This window comes from Chiloscyllium plagiosum, chromosome 9 (genome assembly GCF_004010195.1).
Source record: "Chiloscyllium plagiosum isolate BGI_BamShark_2017 chromosome 9, ASM401019v2, whole genome shotgun sequence".
In the NCBI taxonomy this organism is placed as follows: Eukaryota; Metazoa; Chordata; class Chondrichthyes; order Orectolobiformes; family Hemiscylliidae; genus Chiloscyllium; species Chiloscyllium plagiosum.
Window position 1 is genome coordinate 70,728,580 of NC_057718.1, and position 24,954 is coordinate 70,753,533.

General features: G+C 40.6%; 1 protein-coding gene across 2 annotated transcripts in view; it reads right to left on the minus strand.

Moving 5' to 3' along the window:
* sytl3 (synaptotagmin-like 3) overlaps positions 1 to 24,954 on the minus strand; it is a 149,689-nt gene that overhangs the window by 73,007 nt on the left and 51,728 nt on the right. For both annotated transcript variants that reach the window (XR_006312555.1, XM_043696176.1), the window contains exons 5-6: positions 21,460 to 21,511; positions 5,714 to 5,762 (exon numbers count right to left, since the gene is read on the minus strand). Coding sequence is in view for 1 of the 2 variants with exons in the window: in XM_043696176.1 (XP_043552111.1) it covers positions 5,714 to 5,762; positions 21,460 to 21,511 (101 nt within the window). In the remaining variant the exon portion in view is untranslated. The remainder of the gene's footprint in view (positions 1 to 5,713; positions 5,763 to 21,459; positions 21,512 to 24,954) is intronic.

The window sequence follows — 24,954 nt, forward strand, 5'->3', positions numbered from 1 at the left end:
GTATGCTTTCCTTTATTGGTCAAAATATTGAGTACAGGAGTTGGGAGGTCATGTTGCGGCTGTACAGGACATTGGTTAGGCCACTGTTGGAATATTGCATGCAATTCTGGTCTCCTTCCTATCAGAAAGATGTTGTGAAACTTGAAAGGGTTCAGAAAAGATTTACAAGGATGTTGCCAGGGTTTGTGGATCTGAGCTACAGGGAGAGGTTGAACAGACTGGGGCTGTTTTCCCTGAAGCGTCGGAGGCTGAGGGGCGACCTCATAGAGGTTTACAAAATTATGAGGGGCATGGATAGGATAAATAGACTAAGTCTTTTCCCTGGAATCAGGGAGTCCAGAACTAGAGGGCATAGGTTTAGAACCTATAACCACACTGCCTCAACATTGAATTCACCAGTTTCAAAATCTCTCCAGCACCCCACCCCATCTTGGATCCAACCCTCCATCTCAGCATCAAGCTTACCTAGCTGTCCATCTTCCTTCCCATCTGTCCACTCCACCCTTCCCATTGAATTATCACAATCACCTCCTATCGCCATCCCACCTACTTTCCCCAGCCCCGCACCCATTTATTTCTCAGCTCCTTTCCCCCTCCCCAGGCCTGATGAAGGGTCCTCCCCAAAACATTGACTCTCCTGCGGCTCAGATGCTGCCTAACCTGTGTGCTTTTCTCAGTGTGGCACTCTATCTATTCTGACCCTCCAGCATCTGCAGTTCTCACTATCTTCTAGTTACTGCAATCCTTTATTTATGCTAACACACTACCTCCAATATGAGGGGCTCTTAGCTTATTAAGTAACCCAATATGTGGTGCCTTATCAAATGTCTTTTGAAACTCCACATATATTACATCCCCTTTCATTTTAAGACTATTCATATGAGTTCTAGACCATGCAGCAAACTGAAACTAAAACAATCTCTTAGTACTTATGCAGTAAGCCCATTCAAAATCTTGAGATTTACTTCTAAAAAAAAAGGGCACAATTTACTCATCCTTTCATTGTTGGTCTCTCAGACAAAAGTGTTGTCTTTTGTCATGAACCTTTAATGCATTATCTCCAGTGCAAGTATGTTCTTTCTTAAGTAAGAAGAACAAACAGATACAAGTATATTCCAGATATGCTGCCATAAAAAAACATCTGTAATTACAAGACTTCTTGAAATAAAGGCCAACATGCTATTTGTCTTCCTAACTGCTTTTTGTACCTGAAGGCTAACTTTTCAGCATGAATATATCCAAATCTCTCTAAACAGTGACATTGAAAGATTCATGCCTCTTAAGAAATGCCCTGCTTTTCTATTCTTATGACGATCTTTTTGCAGCCTTTGTGTTTTCCCCAAAACATACATTTCCATCTTGCGTTACATTGTTAGCAAACATAATTACATTACTTTGTTCAAGACACTCATATCAATTGCAAATAGTTAAAGTGCTAAGACTGATCCTTTTGGCATTCACAGCCTGCCAAATTTAAAATACCTAATTTAATCCTACTCTTTGATTCCTGACCTTTAACCAATCATCTATCCATGTGAAGATATTTTTCACCCAACTCCACAAAGTCTTCAAATAAGATGCTGGACATCTGAAACAAAAACAGGAATTGCTTGTGAAACTCAGCAGGTCTAGCAGCATATCTGCAGAAAAAGCAGAACTAATGTTTCAAGTCTAGTACCTTTTCATCACAACAAGTCTACAGAACAGTTCTGATGAAGAGTCACCGGACTCAAAACATTTACTCTGCTTTCTTCCCACAATCCTGCCAGACCTGCTAAGTTTTCCCAGCAATCTTTGTTTTTGTTCCTTGCGCCCTTATCATGTCTATTAATTGTTTGCGTGGCACCTAATCAAACAGCTTTTGGAAATCCCAATATTCCAATCCCTCCATATAGATCTTAGACTAGATTACCTACAGTATGGAAACAGGCCCAACAAGTCCACACCGGTCCCCCAAAGAGTAACCCACCCAGATCCATTCCCCTGCCGTAAATTTACCCCTGACTAATGTGCCTAACAATATGAGCAATTTAGCATGGCCAATTCACCTGACCTGCACATCTTTGGATTGTGGGAGAAAACCAAAGCAACCAGAAGAAACCCACGCAACACAGGGAAAATATGCAAACTCCATACAGACAGTCACCCAAGACAGGAATCGAACCTGGGTCCCTGGCACTGTGAGGCAGCAGAGCTAACCACTGAGCTACCATACAGCCACTAGTTTGTTAGAACCTCTTTGTTATATCCTCAAAAAACTGTAAGAAGTTTGTAAAACATAATTTCACTTTTTGAGAATGATGTTGACTTTATCCAATCATGCAATGCTTCAGTGCATATTTAAGACTTGCTTAAAAATAGGTTCCAGCACTTACCCAAAGTTTAATATCAAGTTAACTGGTTTATAGTTCACTGTTCTTTTTCTATCTCATATCTTGAATAGTGGTGTAACATTTACTAACATCCAGCCTGATAAGACTAATCTAAAATATAGGGAATTTTGGAAAATTGTGTCCAGCCCATCTACTATCTCTGTTGCTACCTCTTCTAGAATTCTGGGATATAAGGATTTGTCAGATTCTAGCTTTTTAAGCTTGTTCAATGCTTTTTCTCTGACATTAATTCCTTCAGTGGCCTTGATTGCACTTTTATTTTGGTATGCAAGTTGTGTTTTCTCCTTTGAAGACAGACAAATTAGTTGTTCACTTTCTTTACTATTGCCGCATTCCCAATTACCATTTCTCCTGTTTCTGCTTATATGGGATCTATGTTTAGTTTAGCAACTCTCTTCCTATTTATATATTGATAAAAATTCTTACAACCAATCTTTTTGTATTTATGGGTAATTTGCACTCATATATCAGTTTTCCCTTTCTAACCAATATTTTAGCTGTCCTTCTGAGGAAGGGTCACTCAACCTGAAATAGGTAAAAACAATGACTGCAGATGCTGGAAACCAGATTCTGGATTAGTGGTGCTGGAAGAGCACAGAAGTTCAGGCAGCATCCGAGGAGCAGTAAAATCAATGTTTCGGGCAAAAACTGCTCCTCGGATGCTGCCTGAACTGCTGTGCTCTTCCAGCACCACTAATCCAGACTCAACCTGAAATGTTAACTCTGATTTCTTTACATAGATGATGCCAAACCTGCTGAGCAGTTCCAGCAATTTCTGTTTGCATTTTTTCTATCCTTTCTTGGTTTCTAAAGCAATACAATTGCTACTATTCTTTGTAACATCATAAGCTTTTACTTTTAATTTAATAGTATCCTTAACTCCATTATAAGTAAGATATTTTATTGGTATGTGACAAGAAATACCAAACATTGATTGGATTAGTCTGTTCACAAATGAAAGGGTGTCTGATAAATGGGAGGCTTTCAAGTGTAATAATGACAGTTCAGAGTCATTATGTTTCTGTTAGAGTAAAAGGTAAGGCTTGTAGGACTAGAGAACAATCGATGAATAAAGATATCGAGGTTCTAGTCAAGAATAAAAAATGAAGCATATATTAGATATAAACAATTGGGTTCAAATTAATTACTTGGACAGTATAAAGAGTGTGAGGTATTCTTCCGAGGGAGATCAGGAAGGCAAAAAAGAGCATATGAGATAGCCTTGGCACATAAGATTAAGGATAATCCAAAAAGATTCTACGACTACGTTAAGAGCAAGAGTACAACCGGACAGACAGTATGTCCCCTTAAAGATCAAAGACTTTATCTTTGCGTTGAACCTCAAGAGATGGGAGAGATATTACATGAACATTTTGCATCAGCTTTTATTATGGAAAAGAAATGGAGGCTAAAGAACTCAGGGAAATAAATGTTGATATTATGAAAACAATTAACACCACAGAAGAGGAAGTGCTGGAGGTCTTAAAATAGTTAAAGGAGGATAAATCTCTAGGGCCTGATCTAGTGCACCCAGGACTTTGTGGGAGGTTAAGCAAGAAATTTCAGAGCACCTTGCAGAAATATTTGTATCATCTACAAATATGGGTGAGGTGCTGAATGACTGGAGAGTGGCTAATGCTGTGCCTGTGAACTGTAGACCTGAGAGTCTGACTTCAGTGGTGGGTAAGTAGTTGGAAGTGATTCCGAAAAATTGGACTTATATGCATTTGGAGATTAGGCATAGTCAGCATGGTTTTGTCCAAGGGAAATTGTGTCTCACAAACTTGAATCCTTTTTTGAGGAAGTAACCAAGAAAATTGACAAGGGCAGAGTGATAGATATTGTTTACTTGGGTGTTAGTAAAGCCTTTGACAAGATTCTGCATGGTAGATTAATTAGTAAGTTAGATCACATGGGATTCAAAGTGAGCTTGCTAAGTGGATACAAAATTGGCTCAAAGACAGGAGGTGGAGAATGATGATGGAGGTTTGTTTTTTGGACTGCAGACCTGTGACCAGCGGTATTCCATAAGGATCAGTGATGGGTCCACTTTTATTCATCTTTTATATTCATCTATTATTTAGATGAGAAGATAGAAAGCGGCACAGTATGGGCGGCACGGTGGCACAGTGCTGCCTCAGAGCGCCAGAGACCCGGGTTCAATTCCCGACTCAGGCGACTGACTGTGTGGAGTTTGCACATTCTCCCCGTGTCTGTGTGGGTTTCCTCTGGGTGCTCCGGTTTCCTCCCACAGTCGATAAATGTGTAGGTTAGGTGTATTGGTCATGCTAAATTGCCTGTAGTGTTAGGTGCAGGGGTAAATGTAGGGGAATGGGTCTGGATGGGTGCGCTTTGGTGGGTCGGTGTGGACTTGTTGGGCCGAAGGGCCTGTTTCCACACTGTAAGTAATCTAATCTAATCTAAAAAAGCATGGTTAGTAGGTTTGTGGATGGCACCAAGATTGGTGATATAATGGACATTGAAAAAGACTTTTTTTTTAGAGCAGAGGAGTCTGAGGGTGGATCTTTTAGAAGTGTGTGAGATCATGAGAGGCATGGATAGGGTGAATGCACTCAGTCTTTTTCCCCAGAGTTGAGGCATCACAGACCAGTGCAGGCATCAGTTTAAGGTTAGAGGGGAATGAATAAATGGGAACATGACGGACAACTCTTTTAACATAGAGGGTGGTACACGTATGGAATGTGCTGCAATAAGAGGTTGAGGTGGTACATTAACAACATTTTAAAGACATTTGGATAAATACATGAATAGGAAAGATTTAGAAGATATGGGCCAAGTGAAGGGAAATGGGGTTAGTGTGGATGGACATTTTGGTTGGCATGGACCAGTTTGCACTGAAGGACCTGTCTCTATGTTGGAGGACTCTATGGCTCTATGATTGTTAAACTCTATAAAGTGGAAGGGGAGTAGACTACCACCATAAAGTGATATATGAAGAACAGAAGCAAATGGAATTGAGAAAAGAACAAGAATACTAACATGTAGTCAGAGAATATACTTGTAAACTATGCAGTCAAGTACCTGAAAGTTCCTGCAAAAGTCACCTTATTAAACTACCATGGTGCACAGCTACACAGAGATTTTCATGGGCCACACATTAAAATAAAACATCTGTGGCCTCCAATCAGCATTTATTTTTACATGGTCATGCATTACCAAATCCAGATCAGCCACACAAAACAGAGAACATTTTAGAAGGAGGAGAGAAAATGCAAGCTGGCAGAGTAAGGAGTAATGGCTCTGAATAATGAAAGTTTCTAGTTTATCAAAATACATTTGCCACACAAGTTTGACATTACCTTTAAAAGTTCCACAGGCGGAGGAGTAGGAGGTACAATGGCAATATTACTGAAAGAGAAAACATAGTCAGATTTTCAGTTCTCTAACAATATTACAAAGCTACCTTATTGGCATAATACAATTTTAATAGAATTTTATAAATCATATCCCTTATTCAGTCTTTACTAATTCTGTATGTTGTTGGAAAATTTGCAGCCAACTCTGATAATGAATGGGTTTCAATGTGATTCATCCAAATTTGTTCTCATCAAATATTATAAATTCTTGGCGTGGTACATTAATTAAAAATGTAGTCAGATGACAGAACTTTTTGACACAAATAGACTATTTAACTTCAATTTTAGGAAAAGGCTGACATTTTCTAGCAAACTAGATGTTAGAAGTGAGTAATTCAATGTCAATATTTAACTGTTGTATTTGACATCACTTGCACTCACTCACCGGTGTTTCTATTTTGTTAGATCTTCCCTGAAGCTACCCTGCTTGGAATTTCACTTTTCCCAACCTCACACTGAAAGACTACATTAAAGGAAGAGAGAACAAAGATGTTCTAGATATGAGACAAAGCAGGGAATTAGCCAACAGCAAATTCAGTGAAAAAATTCAATATAACACAAAATATCAGAAAATGGATGATATCAACTTATTGCTGTTTGACATTTGTGGTTCACCAGCATATTCTGAATGATGATTAAGCATGAACAATAAATTCTGATCTTATCCTCCATATCTCAAGGATAAATTAAAACAAAACAAAACTAGCTATCAAAATAGAACTTTAAAGGAGCTTTTTGTTTAGTTTCGTTAAATCTGGGTCAAGATTAGAGTGGTGCTGGAAAAGCACACCAGGTCAGGCAGCATCTGAGGAGCAGGAAAATCGATGTTTCAAGCAAAAGCCCTTCATCGGGAATGAGGCAGGGAGCCTCCGGAGTGGCGGCTCCTGATGAAGGGCTTTTGCCCGAAAAGTCAATTTTCCTGCTCCTCAGATGTGGCCTGACCTGCTGTGCTTTTCCAGCACCACTCTAATCTAGATTCTGATCTGCAGTCCTCACTTTCGCCTTCGTTAAATCTGGGTCGAGTAAACAATCATTGCTAGGTCAAAGTGTGAATTTGCTAGAAGAAAGTGAGGACTGCAGATGCTGGAGATCAGAGCTGAAAATGTGTTGCTGGAAAAGCAAAGCGCAGCAGGTCAGGCAGCATCCAAGGAGCAGGAGAATCGACATTTTGGGCATGCCCGAAACGTCGATTCTCCTGCTCCTTAGATGCTGCCTGACCTGCTGCGCTTTTCCAGCAACACATTTTCAGCAAAGTGTGAATTTGCTAAAGCTAGAGAATGTATTTATCTATTCCTCTACTATGAAGCCAATCTCGCTCAGCACTTTCAACATATATTATATTCAAGTCAGTGTGGTAGAACTGTGGCTTAGATGATAGCACAAAATGAGCGATAATGCAGCAAAAGTTTGATATTCAGTTCCAATTGCGATTTTTGTACATTTGTACATTTGGATGAGAATGTACAAGGCATTTTTAGTATGTTTGCAGATGACACTAAAGTAGGCGGTATTATGCACAGTAGAAAGGTTATCAGAATTTGCAGCAGGACTATGACCAGCTGGGGAAGTGCACCAAGAAATGGCAAATGGAGTTTAATATAGATAGGTGTGAGATCTTGCATTTTGGAAAGTCAAATCAAGGGAGAAATTTCATGGTGAATGGTAGGGTCTTAAGGAGTGTAGTGGAACAGGGGGATCTTGGAGTTCAGGTGCACAGTTCTCTGAAACTGGAGTCACAGGTAGACAGGGCAGTGAAGGCAGCTTCTGGCACATGAACCTTCATCATTCAGGGCATTGAGTACAGAAGTTGAAAAATTATGTTGCAGTTGTACAGGATATTGGTGAGGCCACACTTGGAGTATTGTGTTCAGTTTTGGTTACCTTGTTGTAGGAAGGATGTTATTAAACTGGAAAGAGTGCAAAGAAATTCACAAGAATGTTGCCAGGACTCAACAGTCTGAGTTATAGAAGAGGTTGGACAAGCTAGGTATTTTTTTCTTTAGAGTGTAGGAGACAGAGGGGGAATCTTACAGAAGTGTATAAGATCATAAGAGGCATGGATAGGGTGAATGCGCTCAGTCTTTTTTACAGGGTTTGGGAATTGAGGATGAGAGGGCATCAATTTAAGGTTAGAGGGGAAAGAATAAAAAGGGAACATGAGGAGCAACTTTTTTTTACACAGAAGGTGGTATACATATGGAATGAATTGCCAGTGGAAGTTGTTGAGGCAGGTACATTAACAATATTGAAAAGGAATTTGGACAATACATGGATAGGAATGGTTTAGAAGGATAGTCCTGCAAATTCTTTGTGACATCCTCTCCAATTTCCTTCCCACCTACTTTTGTTTCATCCACGTAGAGTCCTACAGCGCAGAAACAGGCCCTTCGGCCCAAACTGGTTCATGCTGACCAAAATATCCATCCACACTAAGCCCATTTCCTGTACTTGTCCCATATCCTTTTAAACCTTTCCTATCAAAATGTAATACCTCACATTTATCCAAATTAAACTCCATTTGCCACTCTTCAGCCCAACTGATCCAATTGATCATAATGTTAGATAATCTTCTTCACTGTCCAATCTTGGTGTCAACCACAAACTTATTAACAATGTTTTCCACATTCTCATCTAGATCATTTATATAAATTACAAATAAAAGTGGACCCAGCACTGATCCCTGTGGAACACTGCTGGTCACAGGTCTCCAGTCCGAAAAACAACTCTCTACCCTGTCTCTTGTCATTAAGCCAATTTTGTATCCAATTGGCAAGCTCACCCTGAATCCCATGTGATATAACTTTACTAATTAATCTATCATGTAGAACATGTCAACGGCTTTACTAAAGTCCAGGTAAACGATGTCTACCACTCTGCCTTCATCAGTCTTCTTGGTTACTTCCTCAAAAGAAAACTCAATCAAGGTGTTGGGGTGTTGAAAAAATATTAAGGTAGATAAGACTCCAGAGTCTAATGGTATCTTTAAGAAAAATCATCAAGATCTATCATGATAGGCTGCTCCAGAAGATTAAATCACAATGGGATCCATGCAGAATTGGTAAGTTGGTACAAAATTGGCTTGATAACAGAAGACAGAGTGTAGCTGTGGAAGCATGTTTTTCTGACTGGTGACCAGAGATGTTCTGCAAGAATCACTGCTGGGACCATTGTTGTTTTAATTTATGTAAATAATTTGAATGAAATTGTAGGTGGCCTGATCAGTAAGTTTATAGATGGCATGAAAATTGGTGGAACTGTGGACAGTACAGAAGGTTGTCAAAGGATAAAGCAGGACATAGAACACTTGAAAAGCTGGGGGAAGAAATGGCAGATGGAACTTAATCCAGACAAGTGTAAGGTGATAGACTTTGAGCAGTCAAATGTAAGAGGAATGTATATAGTAAATGGCAGAACCCTCAGGAGCATTGATATACAGAGGGATCTTGAGGTGCAAGTCCATAGTTCCCTCAAAGTAGCAACACAACTGGATAAGGTGGCACAGAAGGGGTATGGCATGCTAGCCTTCATCAGTTGGGGCACTGAATATTAAAGTTGGCAAGTCATGTTGCAGTTGCATAAAACTTTAGTGAGGTCACATTTGGAGTACTGGATGAGGTTTCAGTCACCACACTCTAGGAAGGATGTGGAGGCTTTGGAGAGAATGCAAAAAAGGTTTACCTGGATGTTGCCTGGATATTAACTATAAGGAGAAGTTAAATAAATTTGGATTGTTTTCATAGAGCATCTGAGGCTACGGGGCAATCTGGGAAAAGTATATAAAATCATGAGAGGCATGAATAGGATGGATAGCCAGAGTCTTTCTCTCACAATGGAAATGTCAAATACTAGGGGACATAGGTTTAAGGTGAGAGGAGGCGAGTTTAAAGGAGATATTGGAGGTTGGTAACAGACTGCCAGGAGATGTAGTAAAAGCAGATGCCACAGCAATATTTAAGAGGCATTTAGACAGACACATGAACATGCAGTGAACAGAGGGCAGGCAGGCAGAATTAATTTAGAATGGCATCATGGTTGGCAGAGACTAATACCAAATTTTTTCAAATGCTCCCTTTCACGACTTGCCTGATTTGCGAACATTTTTGGGAAATGAATTGTGTCCTCTTTTGTGAAGACAGAAACATTTAATTTTTATGCCATTACTTTGTTCCCCATTATAATTTCCCCCATTTATTACTGTAAAAGACCTACATGTCTTCACTAATCTTTTGCTCTTCACATATTTAGAGAAGATTTTACAGTCAGTTTTATGCTCCTTGCAGGTTCATTTTCATACTGTATTTTCCTTCTCTTGATCAACCTTTCTGTCCTCTTTTGTTGAATTCTAAATTGCTCCCAGTCCTCAGGCTTGCTGCTTTTTCTGGCAATGCATGTCAGAAAATAGAGGTCTGCAACACAGAAAATGTCCTTTGGACCACTGTGTCTATGCTGACCAAAAACACACACCTAACTATTCCAACAAGTGCACATTTTAATTCCTCTTAAAAATTATGAGGGTTTCTGCTTTGACTACCTTTATTAGGCGAGAGAAAGTGAGGGCTGCAGATGCTGGAGATCAGAGCTGAAAATGTGTTGCTGGAAAAGCGCAGCAGATCAGGCAGCATCCAAGGAACAGGAGAATCGACGTTTCGGGCATAAGCCCTTCTCCTGATGAAAGGCTTTTGCTCGAAATGTTGATTTTTCTGCTCCTCGGCTGCTGCCTGACCTGCTTTGCTTTTCAAGCACCAAAATCTCTCTTTGGATCTAATACTATCCCTAATTTCTTTTGTGTGCTATAATTGAGCAACCTTTCCTGTTTAATTTTTTTGCATCAGAAAAGAATGGATAATTGCAGTAATTCATGCTTAATGTGCTTAAACATTAGTTATTGCCTATCCACTGCCAAAGCTTTTTACTAAGGTTTTATGGTTATCCATAAGTTAAAGCGGAATCTAATCTTTCAAATGTTTCATTGTTAACTATCCAGATAAGTGAGTTGGAACCCTTCGATATCTCTGACTTTAGCTCAGAGTTAAAGACATTTTCAAAGGGTTCTACCTGCCAGGTAATTGTCCATTGAAAGTTTACATTTTCTGAGAAATTCCCAGGAAGTAAATCCATCAGGATTTTGAGGGGACACATGGTATTTCTTTCAAGATAAATGAAAACTGAAAGAACTGAGCATGCTGTAAATCAGAAACATAAACAGAAATTCTGAGGAAGGGTAACTGGACTTGAAATATTAACTCTGATTTCTCTTCACATATGCTGCCAATCCTGCTAAGCTTTTCAGAAATTTCTGTTTTTATTTCTTTCGAGGTGTTGCTCTCGAACATGAGGGAAAAATACTGTAATATACAACCTCTACTATGGAATCTCACTCATGCATTCTCAAATGATCAAGACTCCAACTTTAAAAATGATCACATGAACTTCCAACAATAGCCAGCTTCCCACTAAACTCTAATTCCTTTTGACCAGTGAAGAGGAAATCCAAAACAGTTCTGAACCAATAGAAGGGATTTCGTTTATGAAGTTGTGCGGGTATTTTAAAGTTAAGGGAAGGCATTTAAGTGCATAAAATGTAAGAATTGAATCAGTTGTTCTTTGCAAATCAACTGCTTCATGAATGAAGACAAAAATGAATTGTGACTATGGTGGTCGATTATTTTACAAAATAATCTCAGGAGTCTTGAGAAACAAGTCAACAATCATTTATTGAATCAACGTTGGGATAATTCACCCCATAAAAGATTCCAAGGTGGGGTGGTGCCTTAATTTTAGATAACAAATCTGGGCAAGTGGTTGAAGTATCAGTGCAGAAGCATTTTGTTGAGGGTAATCATAACTTCATTTAATTCAAGATATTTATGGAAAAGAACAAAAATGGGCCTGCAATCAAAGTTGTCAAAAGGGGGAAGATTGATTTTCACAAGATCAGTTATGATTTGGCTAGGGTGGATTGGGAACAAATACTTTCAGGTAAATCTGTTTCAGAACAGTAGGATGCACTGAGAAAGGAAATATGGAAAGTATAGGGCCAACATATTCCAATAAAGACCATTAAATTCTGTGAACCTGAGATATTGAATAACTTACAGTATTAGTTTAAGAGAAAAAGGGAGGTTGATGGCAGGTACTCAGGGTTTAAAGCAGCAGAAGCCCTAGAGAAGTATAAAATGTTTCCAAGGGACCTTAAAATTTTAAGTCATTTTCCAAGTACATTAAGGGTAAAAGTCTATTATGGAAAAGAGTAAGACCCATTCAGGACCATTTTAGTAATTCATGCATGGAGCAGGCTACTGACAAAATGCAGATAAACAGGATTAGTGTTTAATCTGCACAGACATAGAGTCATAGAGTTGTATAGTATGGAAACAAATATTTCTGGCAAAGTCATCCATGCTGACCACAAATCCTAAATTAATCCAGTCCCATTTGCCAGCACTTGGCCCATTTCCCTCCAAACTTTTCCTATTCGTATACCCATCTAGATGCCTTTTGAATGTCGTACTTATACAAGCCTCCACCACCTCCTCTGGCATTCCATACACACACCACCCTCTGTGTGAAAAAGTTGCCCCTTAGGTCCCTTTTAAAACCTTTGCCTCTCACCTTAAACCTATGCCTTCTAGTTTTGGACTCTCCCACCCGGGCAAAAGACCTTGGCTATTTACCCTATTTATGTCTCTCATGATTTAATAAACCTCAATAAGATTACACCTCAGCCTCCGATGCTCCAGGGAAAATCACTCCAGCCTGTTCAGCCTCTCCCTTTAGCTCAAACTCTCCAACCCCAGCAAAATCCTTATAAATCTTTTCTGAATCCTTTCACATTTCACAACATTCTTCCTAAAGCACAGAGACCAGAATTCCATCAGTATTCCAGAAGTGGCCTAACCAATATCCTGTATAGCCATAACATGACCTCCCAACTCCTATACTCAATGCACTGACCAATAAAGGCAAGGATACCAAACACCTTCTTTCTTTTCCTATCTATCTGCGACTCTATTTTCAATAAATTATGAACCTGCACTCCAGAATCTCTTTGTTTGGCAACACTTCCCAGGACCTTAACATTAAGTGTATAAGTCCTGCTCTGATTTGCCTTTCCAAAACGCAGCACCTCACATTTATCTAAATTAAACTCCATCTGTCACTCCTCAGCTCACCAGCCAAGGTAACCTGCTTTGCTGTCCACTACACCACCAATTTTGGTGTCATCTGCAAATTTACCAGACATACATCTGATGTTCTCATCCAAATTAATTAAATAAATGATGAAAAGCAGTGGACTTATCACCGATTCTGTGACCTGATACTTTAAGGAAATAGTGCACATGCATACTAGTGCATATCCTCGGATCGTCCACACTTCTCAGGGTTTTATCATTCTTCACCTGCCTTGTTTGTCCTATCTGAATGCATCACCTCACATTTATTCTGTGACCGCTGGTCACAGGCCTCCAGTCTGAAAAACAATCCTCCACCAACTGTCTCTACCTTTGAGTCAGTTCTGTATCCAAATGTTTAGTTCTTCCTGTATTCCATGTGATTTAACCTTGTTATTCAGTCTAAGATGGAACTTTGTCAAATGCCTCATTGAAATCTATGTATCTCACGTTTACCGCTCTGCCCTCATCAATCCCCATCATTACTTCTTCAAAAAATTCAAATAAGTCAGTGAGACATGATTTCCCACGCTCAAATCCATGTTGACAATCCCTAATCAGTCCTTGCCTTTCCAAGTACATGTAAATCCTGTCCCTCAGGATCCCCTCCAATAAGTTGCCCACCACTGATGTCAGACTCACTGGTCTATAGTTCCCCAGCTTTTCTGTGCCACCTTTCTCAAATATTAATCAACCTTCAGTCCTGTGGCACGACACTTTTGGCTATTGATGATACAAATATCCCAGCAATGGGCCTAGCAATCACTCCCTGACTCATTCCTTTGCCCAACTGCACCAGTCTCAGACTGATCTCTTTTCTCACCATTTCCCTGGCCTCACCTCCTCCCAAAGTAGTTTAAATCCTCTGAAGCAACTCTAGCAAATGTCAAACCGATATATTAGTCCCTTCTATCCCAGAAGAGATTCCAGTGATTCAAGAATGTGAATCTTTCTCCCCTATACCAGCTCCTCAGCCACACATTCATCTGCTCTTTTCCTATTCTTACTCCCACTAGTTCATGACACTGGGAGTATTCCAGACGCTACTAACCACAAGGACCTATTTTTTAGCTTCCTGTCTAGCTTTCTATATTCTCTCCTCAGAACCCCTGTATGACTCTATGACTCTATAAATGTGAGGTGATGCATTCATATGGGACAAACAAGGCATGGGAATATATGAAGAATGGTAGAACCCTGGGAATACCGAGGATCCGAGGAACCAAAGTATGCATGTACACTAGTTCCTTAAAGTATCAGGACAGCTAGATAATGTGATTAAAAGGCATTTTGAGATACTTATATTTATTAGCAGAGGAATAGATTTTAAGAAGTTATCCTTGAACTGTACAAAACTGTGGTTAGGTGATAACTAGTGTTGTGTGCTATTCTGGAATTCACATTACAGGAGAGATTTAATAGCAATGGAAAGGGTGCAGAGTTATGAAGAAAGATTGGACTGGCTGGAGTTGTTTTCCTTAGGGCAGAGAAGATTGAAAGGGAACAAGATTGAGATGTGTATAATTTAAGGGGCACAGATGGAGTAGGCAGGAAAACCTTTCCCCCTCAATAGATGGATCAATGACCAGGGGCATAGATTAGGTTAGATTACATTACATTACAGTGTGGAAACAGGCACTTCGGCCCAACAAGTCCACACCGACCCGCCGAAGCGTAACCCACCCATACCCCTTACCTAACACTACGGGTAATTTAGCATAGCCAATTCACCTAACCTGCACATCTTTGGACTGTGGGAGGAAACCAGAGCACCCGGAGGAAACCCACGCAGACACGGGGAGAATGTGCAAACTCCACACAGTCAGTCACCTGAGGCGGGAATTGAACCTGGGTCTCTGGCGCTGTGAGGCAGCAGTGCTAACCACTGTGCCACCGTGCCACCCACGACTTAAGATAAGGGGCAGAAGTTTTAGAGGGAACATAGTGGGTGGAAGGAATCTGGAACTCTTTGCCTTAAGGGTAGAGACAGAAACCCTCATGGCATTTAAGAGGCACTTAGGTGTGCACTGGTGATGCCAAGGCATACAAGGATTTGGGCCAAGTGCTGGAAAATGGGATTAGAATAATTAGGTGGTTGTTTTTGACCAGCACTGATTCTGTGGGCCGAAAGGCCTTTTTCTGCAATGTAGATCTCTAAGACTCTATGATCCAGCAAGCTTTCTCAGTGCGATGCTGCAAGTTCACCAACACCTTACATACCAACTTCCACACTTAGAGCGGAAGAGAGACAATCATGTTTTTTGCTTTGATTTACAATGTGCAGATGTCTATACCATTTTTAACAACTTTCAACTGGCATAGCTACCTTCAATAATTTTGTACATAGTTACCTCATGGAATTTCTGTCCCTGGATCCCTGTAAAGAGTACCTTTTATGTTACTTCTCTTTGTACTTCCTACCAAAATGTATCACTGCACACTCTTTTGCATTAATTTTCATGTCATGCATCCAGCCATATCACAAACATGTCTACATCAACTTGACATCTATCATATCCTTCTCAGTTCCTAATACTTCCAATGTTTATGTTGTCCAAAAATTTTGAAATTGTGCCATGCTTGCTCAAGTTTAAGTTGATAAAATACTATAAGAAATACAACAGCCTTGCCACCAACTCCTAAAAATCTCTACAATAAGCTTTCTTCCTGTTGGAGAAACAATCATTTATGCCTACTCTCTGGTCCTTGTCACTTTAGTCTCGGGTACTACCCTTGAATCAAAGTAGGATTGGAAGACTACAGCCAACACCTCCACCTAATACTTTCCTGAGTATCCTTGTTTATATCCATTTGGTAGTAGTAATGTTTCAACTTTGAAGCTAGTGCGTTTTAATACCACTCTTTTACCAATTGGCAACTATTCCAAAATCTCCATGCTATCGTCTTTAGTATTGCTGGAAAATAAACTTGTACTCTTGATTTTGTTTTGTCTTATTCAACAGAACAGAATCAAAGAATACCCAATTTTCAAAGGGAATGAAAGTTTACACTAAATGAGAAGAGAATGCTGATTAGTTGGCAAGTGAACTCTGATTGGTAGAGGCAATTGTTTCAACTTTTGTTTCAATTCAAACCAGACGAGTCAAGAAATTTCAATGAGAAATGGGCACCAGGAGACATTAATCCCCAAAGCACCTTTTTGGTTAAAAAAAAGTGTACTATGTGGATGTGGTTTTCCTGTTTGCAAAGCAACGCAGAGCCTACATGTGAGCATAGTTAATTTCAATCAAATGTAACTAAACTACAGTGCAAACCCAATCAATAATCTTAAATTTGTTGTCAGTATAATCCTTAGCAAAATTGGAATGGTTAGCAGATGTCCAATTGGGATTCATATCTAATGTTGAGAACTTTGCTAGCATGGGGAGATTGGACAATTACAATTAACTGAAGGCACACTCTGTTTGTTGCAATCTGCTAGTCATTGGCCTACACCAACCTACTTATCACACCAGCACTGAAATCCATATACAAGAAGAACCTCGATTATCTGGCATTCGATTATCCAAACATTGGTTTATCCGGCAGTATCGCAAGCTTCCGATGCTTAGCTAAACAATGTTATCTGGCATTCAATTATCCAGATTTCGATTAACTGAACAAAATACTCCCCACTCGTGTCCTTTGGATAATGGAGGTTCTTTTGTGTTCATATTTGTGTCGGAGGTAGAAGATCTTCTTGGCTTGAAGTCAGAATCTTATTAGTGGTGAATACCATGGTTTCTGTACAATTGTACATGTGAAACAGCATTCTTACCCTTGCTGAGATAGCCTGGGCACTTTTCAGAGCTGAAAATTGCTTCCTCAGGTTCCTTCATTAATTTGCATTATATACAGTGAGCAAAAAAAACACAGAAAATGCTGGAGAAACTCAACTGGTCTCACAGCATCTGCAGAGAGAGAGACATGATTCAACTCTGATATGGGGCAGCTCAGGGCTCAGTGGTAAGCCCTGATTCAAATCTTGGATGACTACCCGTGTGGAGTTTACATGTTCTCCCCATGTCTGCGTGGGTTTCCACCGGGTGCTCTGGTTTCCTCCCACAGTCCAAAGATGTGCAGGTCAGGTGGACTGGCCATGCTAAATTACACCGTGGTGTCTAAGGATGTGCAGGTTAAGGGAAACTGGTCATGGTAATGCGGGGTTACAGAGATAGGGTGGGGGTTGGGTCTGGGTGGGATGCTCTTTGAAGAATCGGTGTAGATTTAATGGGCACAATGGCTTCTTTCCACAATGTAAGGATTCCATAATTCTATGACTTCTTCAGAACTGTAATGGGGCTGGAAAATGATGTGTTTTATTTGTTTGACAGAAGCAAAGGACAGACAGGAACAGATGGTGTTGAGTCCCTGTGCGAAAGAAAAGCGACGTTGCTAATTATGGTGAAAGAGAAGTTAAGATGTAAAATGGATGTAAATTGACATGTGAAAGAGAGAAAGTGGATCCTCTTTGCTGACAGCAAAGTCAAGATGACACAAATAAGACAAGGCCATTGTTGGTGCAGTGGAGAGGGGGTGCCAGAGGACAGACGTTAAGTGGTCAGGCTTTGAAATTGTTGAATTCAGCATGGTTGAAAAGTACCTAAGTGGAGACTGAAATGTTGCTCCCTGAGCTTGTATTGTTCTTTATTGTATGATTGCAACAGGCCTAGAACATAAATGTTAGTGTGAGAGCAAAGTGGTTTATTGAAATGGAAGGTGGGTATCATTCCTACAGACAAAGCAGAGCAGTTCTGCAAAGCAGTCACTTCATCTGCATTTGGCCAGTGTAAAGGGGATCACATTATGAGCAAAAGGTGCAGCAAACTAGATGAAAAGAAATAGAAGTAGAACACTGCTTACCTGGAAGGATGTTTGGGGCCTTAGATGGTGAGGAGGGAGGAGGTGAATGGGCAAGAGTTACACCTCCTGAGATTGCACAGGAAGGTGCAATGGGAGAAATGCGAAAGTGTTGGGAGTGATGAAGGAGTGTTCTAGGTATCACTGAGGGAATGATCCCTGCAGAATGATGACAGTGGAAGGGAGGGACAGATGTATTTGGTGTTGGAAATTGGAAGCAAAGCTGATTAATTTTTCCAATTCTGGTTAAGAACAGGAAGCAACTCCAATGATATCATGATGTATCAGAGAAATAGTTATGGCTGCCCCTAAGCAGAACTGGCACAAGGAATGTTCCACATAACTTACAAAGAGATCTATGCAGGTACCCATATCCATATCTGACTTGAGAGTAAGCTTAGTCAATGGAGAAATTGTTCAAAGTGAGAACAAACTCAGACAGGCGAAGAAGGGTGGTGGCGGATGGAGACTGTGCAGGACACTTTTCAAGTAAGAAGCAAAGAGCCTTCAGATCATACTGATGTGAAATTGATGTGCAAAGGGATTGTACATCCATGGTGAAGAGGCAGCAGCTAGGACCAAACAACTTGAAATTGTGGAACCGATGTAAAGCATTAAAAGAATCATGAATCTAAGTAGGGAGAGAATGAACAAGAAGAGTACAAATACAGTCAAGATAGGAAGAAACAGAAGTGCAGGAACCAGCTGAAATTGTGGCTTTGCCAGGGCAGTCATGTCTGTAAATTTTGGGAAGGAAGTACAAGTGTGTAGTTGGGGGACCAGCAGGTGGGAAGCTGTGGAAGGGAGATTAAATCAGTTTCAGTACTAGAATCAACTACTCGATGCTTAGTGTTGGTATCTTGATCAAAGGCAGATAGAATAAAGTGTTTCAGAGTTGGCACACAAACTCTGGCAGGTAGAGATTAGCATGCTAGATGACATTACATGACTCTTATCGATAGGTTTGGTGACAAAGTCAGGATTGGACCTGAGAGGACTGAGGGCAGCAAGTTCAGATGAAGACAGGGTGAGAGATGCAAAAAATTTAAGGACATCAATATATCAGTAGTACTCAATGAAGAGATCATGTACAGGTAAAAGGCCAGAGGGAAGGGTCCAGGTGGAGATGAAGTATTGGAGACTGGTGAAAGGTTCTATGTGGCACTGAGAAGACACTTGCATTGAGATGGGGGCATTAAAGGATAAAGCTAGGTTCTTTGCTAAGCAGAGAGAGAGCTAAGAGTGGACATGTTCCATGAGCATGGATCACAGGAGGTGGTGGGAGCAGCTGTCAGAGGAATTTTACGTCTGTAATTTTGTTTGGATTTGAAAGATTAAGGATAGAACTTCGTGGGCGGCACGGTGGCACAGTGGTTAGCACTGCTGCCTCACAGTGCCAGAGACCCGGGTTCAATTCCCGCCTCAGGCGACCGACTGTGTGGAGTTTGCACATTCTCCCCGTGTCTGCGTGGGTTTCCTCTGGGTGCTCCGGTTTCTTCCCACACTCCAAAAATGTGCAGGTTAGGTGAATTGGCCATGCTAAATTGCCTGTAGTGTTAGGTGCAGGGGTAAATGTAGGGGAATGGGTCTGGGTGGGTGCGCTTCGGCGGGTCGGTGTGGACTTGTTGGGCCGAAGGGCCTGTTTCCACACTGTAAGTAATCTAATCTAATCTAATCTAATGTAAACTTCAGCTGGCATCCATGTGGGCTAAAGCAGAGTCAGGGACAGTGACTAAGAAAGTAGATGTGACTGTGAAAACAAATGTTTTATCCAACACTAGTTAAGAAATAGAAATCAATGAAGGTGAACTGGCCAAAAGATTAAAACAGAAATCCTGTCTGAGAGAAGGGCAGAATTTCAAGGTATTGTTTCCTCTGGAATTGGAAAAATTGATCAGTTTTGTTTCCAATTTCCATCTTTCTCTCACTTACACCTGGTATATATCTAACTCCTCATTCCCCTTCACTTCAAAAGCCCTCTTGAATGCCTCAATTGAACCTGCTTTCTTTTTAAAAGTCACTGAGGAAATCATATCAAATGCCATTTTTATAAAGTATGTTACATTTAGAAAGGACTAGTTCTCTGCTGCAACTGTTCTATTGCTTGGATTATGCAATTTAACAACCTGTTAGGTGTTATTAACATCTAACTCATACTTGAATATCAAATTCTCCCCAGACTCTTTCAACATCAATTTTCACAAACACCAGGCACATACAGTATAGATATGAAACCGGTTAAGACCAGCAGTGTAAAATGGGCTGATAGCTAATTGGCTGTCAGATTTTCATGAGAAATTAATTTGGCACTGTTTAAAACATGGACATTGACACATTCAATTCATGTGCTCTGTCAGTATGGTTTCTCCGCTGTACTAAGTTTCTGAATGCAGCATATAATCTGAACCCTCCTATAGTTTTCTTTATAAACTACTGGTTGAATGTTGTGTTATGAAGTTAAAGGTGTGTACTGTACCTTTAAGAGAGAGTGAACACTATTCTGAACTGAAGGATTACAAGCACCTGTGTCTATGACTAGATGGCAGTCCCAGAGTATACTGGAAAATTGAAAATATGTAATATTTGGCTGTGAAATGGATACATGAGTTTTGGTTGCTGTCTTGACAACAATGTGAATTTAACCAATCTGTTTAAATTATGCCCCAGGATACTAAAACCCAATCAAGGTTGAATTTATTGTTTTGACACAAGACTACCCAGGGAATTCAGCAGCCGGAAGAGTAAAGTCACAAAAGATGTGACTTTTGCTGTGTGGTTCTGAAATTAAGTTGATGTAATTTTAATAAGTGTCTTATTGGTACAGTATATTGTTATAGAGTTGGAAGCAGGTAATAAGCAGTTAAGAGAAAGGAGAGCTTACAGATGTGAATAGTTGTTGTTTAATGTTCACTTTTAGAATTAAAAAATAAATTGATGTAATTTTCTTTAAATAGTGGAGTTTAACAGATTACAAGGTGAGGTGAGGATCCTGGGTATTTTGGCTTTTATTAACAGGGGGATTGAGTTTAAGAGTTGTGAGGTTTTGCTGCAGCATTATAAAACCCTTTATAGACCACGCTTGGAATATTGTGTCCAGTTCCTAGCTTCATTGTAGGAAGGATGTAGATACTTTAGAGAGGGCGCAGAGACTTATCAGGATGCTGCCTGGATTGGAGGGCTTTTCCAATAAGAAAGGTTAAGTCAGCTAGGGCTTTTCACACTGAGAAAAGAAGGAAGTGAGGTGACTTGATAGAGATGTATAGGTAAAGAGAGGCATAGATAAAGTAGATAGCCAGAGACTTTTCCCCAGGACAGAAATGGCTGTCACAAGGGATCATAATTTTAAGTTGATTGGCAGGAGGTATAGGGGAGATGTCAGAGGTAAGTTCTTTACACAGAGAGTGGTGGGTGTGTGTAATGCACTGCCAGCAGTGGTAGTTGAGACATTAGTGACATTTAAGAGACTACTGGACAAGCACATGGATGGCAATAAATTGAGGGGTGTGTAGATTAGGTTGATCTTAGATTAAGATAAACGGCTTGGCACAATATAGTGGGCCAAAGAGCCTGTACTGTGCTGTATTGTTCTATGTTCTTGTTGAGATGCGTACCCATTTAGACATTATTTCTCCAAAGAATGCATCACAAACATCTTACCTCAGTGTTTGAAAAGTCTGTAACAGCTTCTCACTAACTGTTTCATGTTTACCTATACAACAGCAAAAACAAAAACAAAAGAATAAAAACAACAGTAAAATTAATGGGCATGGTCATTATTGTAAATTGTTCAATGATGAATGAAAATTGTGATTGTCTTTTGTTTACTGAGGGACTTTTGAAGATGCCATCACTCAGATGAGATGTTAAACAAAAGCTCTGTCTGCTCCATCAGATAGATACAACTTTGAAAAGGGGCACGGGGTTATCATGAGTGCCCTGGCCAATACTGGTTCCTCAATCAAAATCTCAGTGTCTATTCAGTATTATGTTGTTGTTTGTGGGAGCTTGCTGTGCAGAAAAAAACATTTCCAGAAATCACTTCAGAGTGTTAACAGGTGTTGCTCTGTGCATTAGTAATTAGCAATTAGTGCCCTGTAATTAATACTCCAACATGTTGAACACCACATAGACAAAGCACAGAGAATACATTCTGGGTGGAGGTGTTAAATGTTCATCACTATCAGTGGCTTGGTTACACCATTACTGAATCCTGAAGAACATGTCTGCCAGACTTGGGTCTGAAGGAAAAAACAAGGGAGAAATACTTTACTAGGTTGTGTTTTCACGAATCTACCTGTTACAGGTCTATCTGCCCATGACAATGATGATGTAAGTGATTACCACTTAGTCAATTAAATGTAAGATAAAGCCCAAAGACTAAGACCAAGTGATGTTGAATTTTTTGGAGGGCTGTTACCATGAGGCTTAAAATAGCTTGTTGGATCTTAACAAACTTGCCACATTGATTGCCTATCCCATCCCTATTGTGTCTCCCTCACCTGATTTTCATGCTCTTCGCATAACAATTTATCATTTAGCAACTGTCTTTCAAAATATGACATCCCTTGTGCTCCATCTTTAGAATATCACAGTGCATCTGGACGCTAACTTTCCAAAGCTGCTCTGCTCTTGAAGAAGGTTTCCACAAGATATTGGAGAAGGGGAAAATGGCATCATGATTCACAAAGAGGAACCTGAAAGCCCTGGTGGACAGGACGGTGCAAAGGAGGACTACCCTCTTCCGAGAGGGTTGCTAGAAAACTCTGCACGACCAGACCCTGCCAGCCTCATCTAAGGTCATTGCCTGAGTCAGTGCAATCTCCAGGGCATGGAGAAATGGCCAGCTGTGCAGCCAAAAGGTCAATGACCATCTCCACTCTACCTGGATAAGTGCCCCATTCTTCCATCTATCATTTCTCCACTCACTCTCTCTCATTCACAGTCCATAACACTTTCATTATTCCTTGCAACACCTTGTTTTTCTCAATCTCTCTCCTCAGCCTCCATGCTGTTAACCTTGTATGCCCTCTGTACTGTCTCCTCAGTGCAATGCTACATCTCATCACCTTTCCTGCACATGCATCAGTACTAGCATTTGTGCCTCTTACTGTCATCTCACTAATTTTCCAAATTATTTGCATTGCAGCAGAAGATAACCCATAACAGGGCAGAAGCCAGATGAGTGGACGGATGTCCAACATCAAGCTCCTTACCCTCAAGGGGAGAATCTTGACCCTTCCAGAGGGATTGTTCCTGCAGGGCTGTTGTAACATTCACATCATGTCAAATGAGTAAGAAGCACTTTGCATGCCACAGCCACTCACCCATTAACCCGGCTATCACTCTCAGTCATTGGATGCCATTTCTAACCATTGACTGCAAAACCTTCTCTCTTTTGACTTGCAGGTTCTGCAAGATTGCTCTCAACAGTATCAATGTGTCCAGTTCCAGCTCTGACAAGAAGATCATCGACATTTCTAGCCCATCCAACACAAACACCTCTGAGTCACTCCATCAAAGTTGCAGGGCTAACAGTCTCTACATCAATCCAGCCCAGCTGCAGAATCTCATACTGCACTTAGACTTAATGGGAAGGTGAGAAAGAAGAAAATGTATTGAATGCATTTTGGTTGAACAGGTGAAGAAAGCTGGTTTATTTTTCAAAATCTGTGCATAAATGTCATTGATGGTAACTTCTTTGCATCTACATGTGCTTTTCAATATCTCCATGTAGGTGCCCAATATACTGTCATACCATCTAGCAGCATAGAATCATCGAGTCATAGCGATGTACAGAATGGAAACAGACCCTTCGAGCCAACTCATCCATGCCCACCAGATATCCCAACCCAATCTAGTCCCACCCGCCAGCATCCGGCTCATATCCCTCCAACCTGTCCTATTCATATACCCATTCAGATGCCTTTTAAATGTTACTACTGTACTAGCCTCCACCATGTCCTCTGGCAGCTCATTCCAGACACATACCACCCTCTGTGTGAAAACGTTGCTCCTTAGGTCTCTTTTATATCTTTCCCCTCTCACCCTAGTTCTGGAATCCCCCACTCCAAGGAAAAAACTTTGTCTATTTATCCTAACCATGCCTAGGGGTTCGGGTACATAATTCTTTGAACATTTGCATCACATATGGATAAGGTAGTTAAGAAGGTGCTGAGCACGCTTGCCTTCATTGCTCAGACCTTTGAATGTAGGAGTTAGAACGTTATGTTGAGGTTGTACAGGACATTGGCGAGGCCTCTTCTGTAGTACTATGTCCAAGTCTGGCTGCCATGTTATAAGAAGGATATTAGTAAGCTGGAGAGGCTTGATGCAGTGCAACAAGCCTCAGATGTTGGCCAGGGAAGTGGCAGGCAACTAGAAGCTCTGGGTCTTTTTTGCGGACAGAACGTAGGTGTTCTGCAAAATGGTCACCCATTTCCATACATTGATTCCTCAATGTATACAAGACCATATTATGAGCAGCGAATACAGTAGACTAGATTATGTGAAGTGCAGCTGCTACACCTGGAAGATGTTGGGGCTCTTGGATACTGAGGAGGGAGGAAATAACTGGACAAGTTTTATAGCTTCTGCGGTCACAGGGCACGTACATATCCAAGTACATATCTGCTTTTTGGTCCCTACTCAGCCATACTCTTCCTTTTACCACCCTTTCCCTAGAAATATGGCCATAGAAGATTTTGGGACACCTCTTCATGTTGGCTTCCAGTCTTCTCTTACTTGCTTTTGCTTCTCCCCTCTGAGTTGAAACTTTATTGCTGGAACAGCACAGCAGGTCAGGCAGCATCCAGGGAACAGGAGATTCGACGTTTCGGGCACAGGCCCTTCTTCAGGAATTCCTGAAGAAGGGCCTGTGCCCGAAACGTCGAATCTCCTGTTCCCTGGATGCTGCCTGACATGCTGTGCTGTTCCAGCAATAAAGTTTCAACTTTGATCTCCAGCATCTGCAGACCTCACTTTCTCCTCTCCCCTCTGAACCTTCCATATTTCTCGATTCTCAATTTGATTTTCTGCCTGATGCTTATCATAAACACACTTTTACTCCTTTATATTAATTTATATCTCTTGTGTTATTCAGGTATCTCTGGATTTGTTTGTTCTAACTTCCCCATTGGAGCATGTGCCGAAATC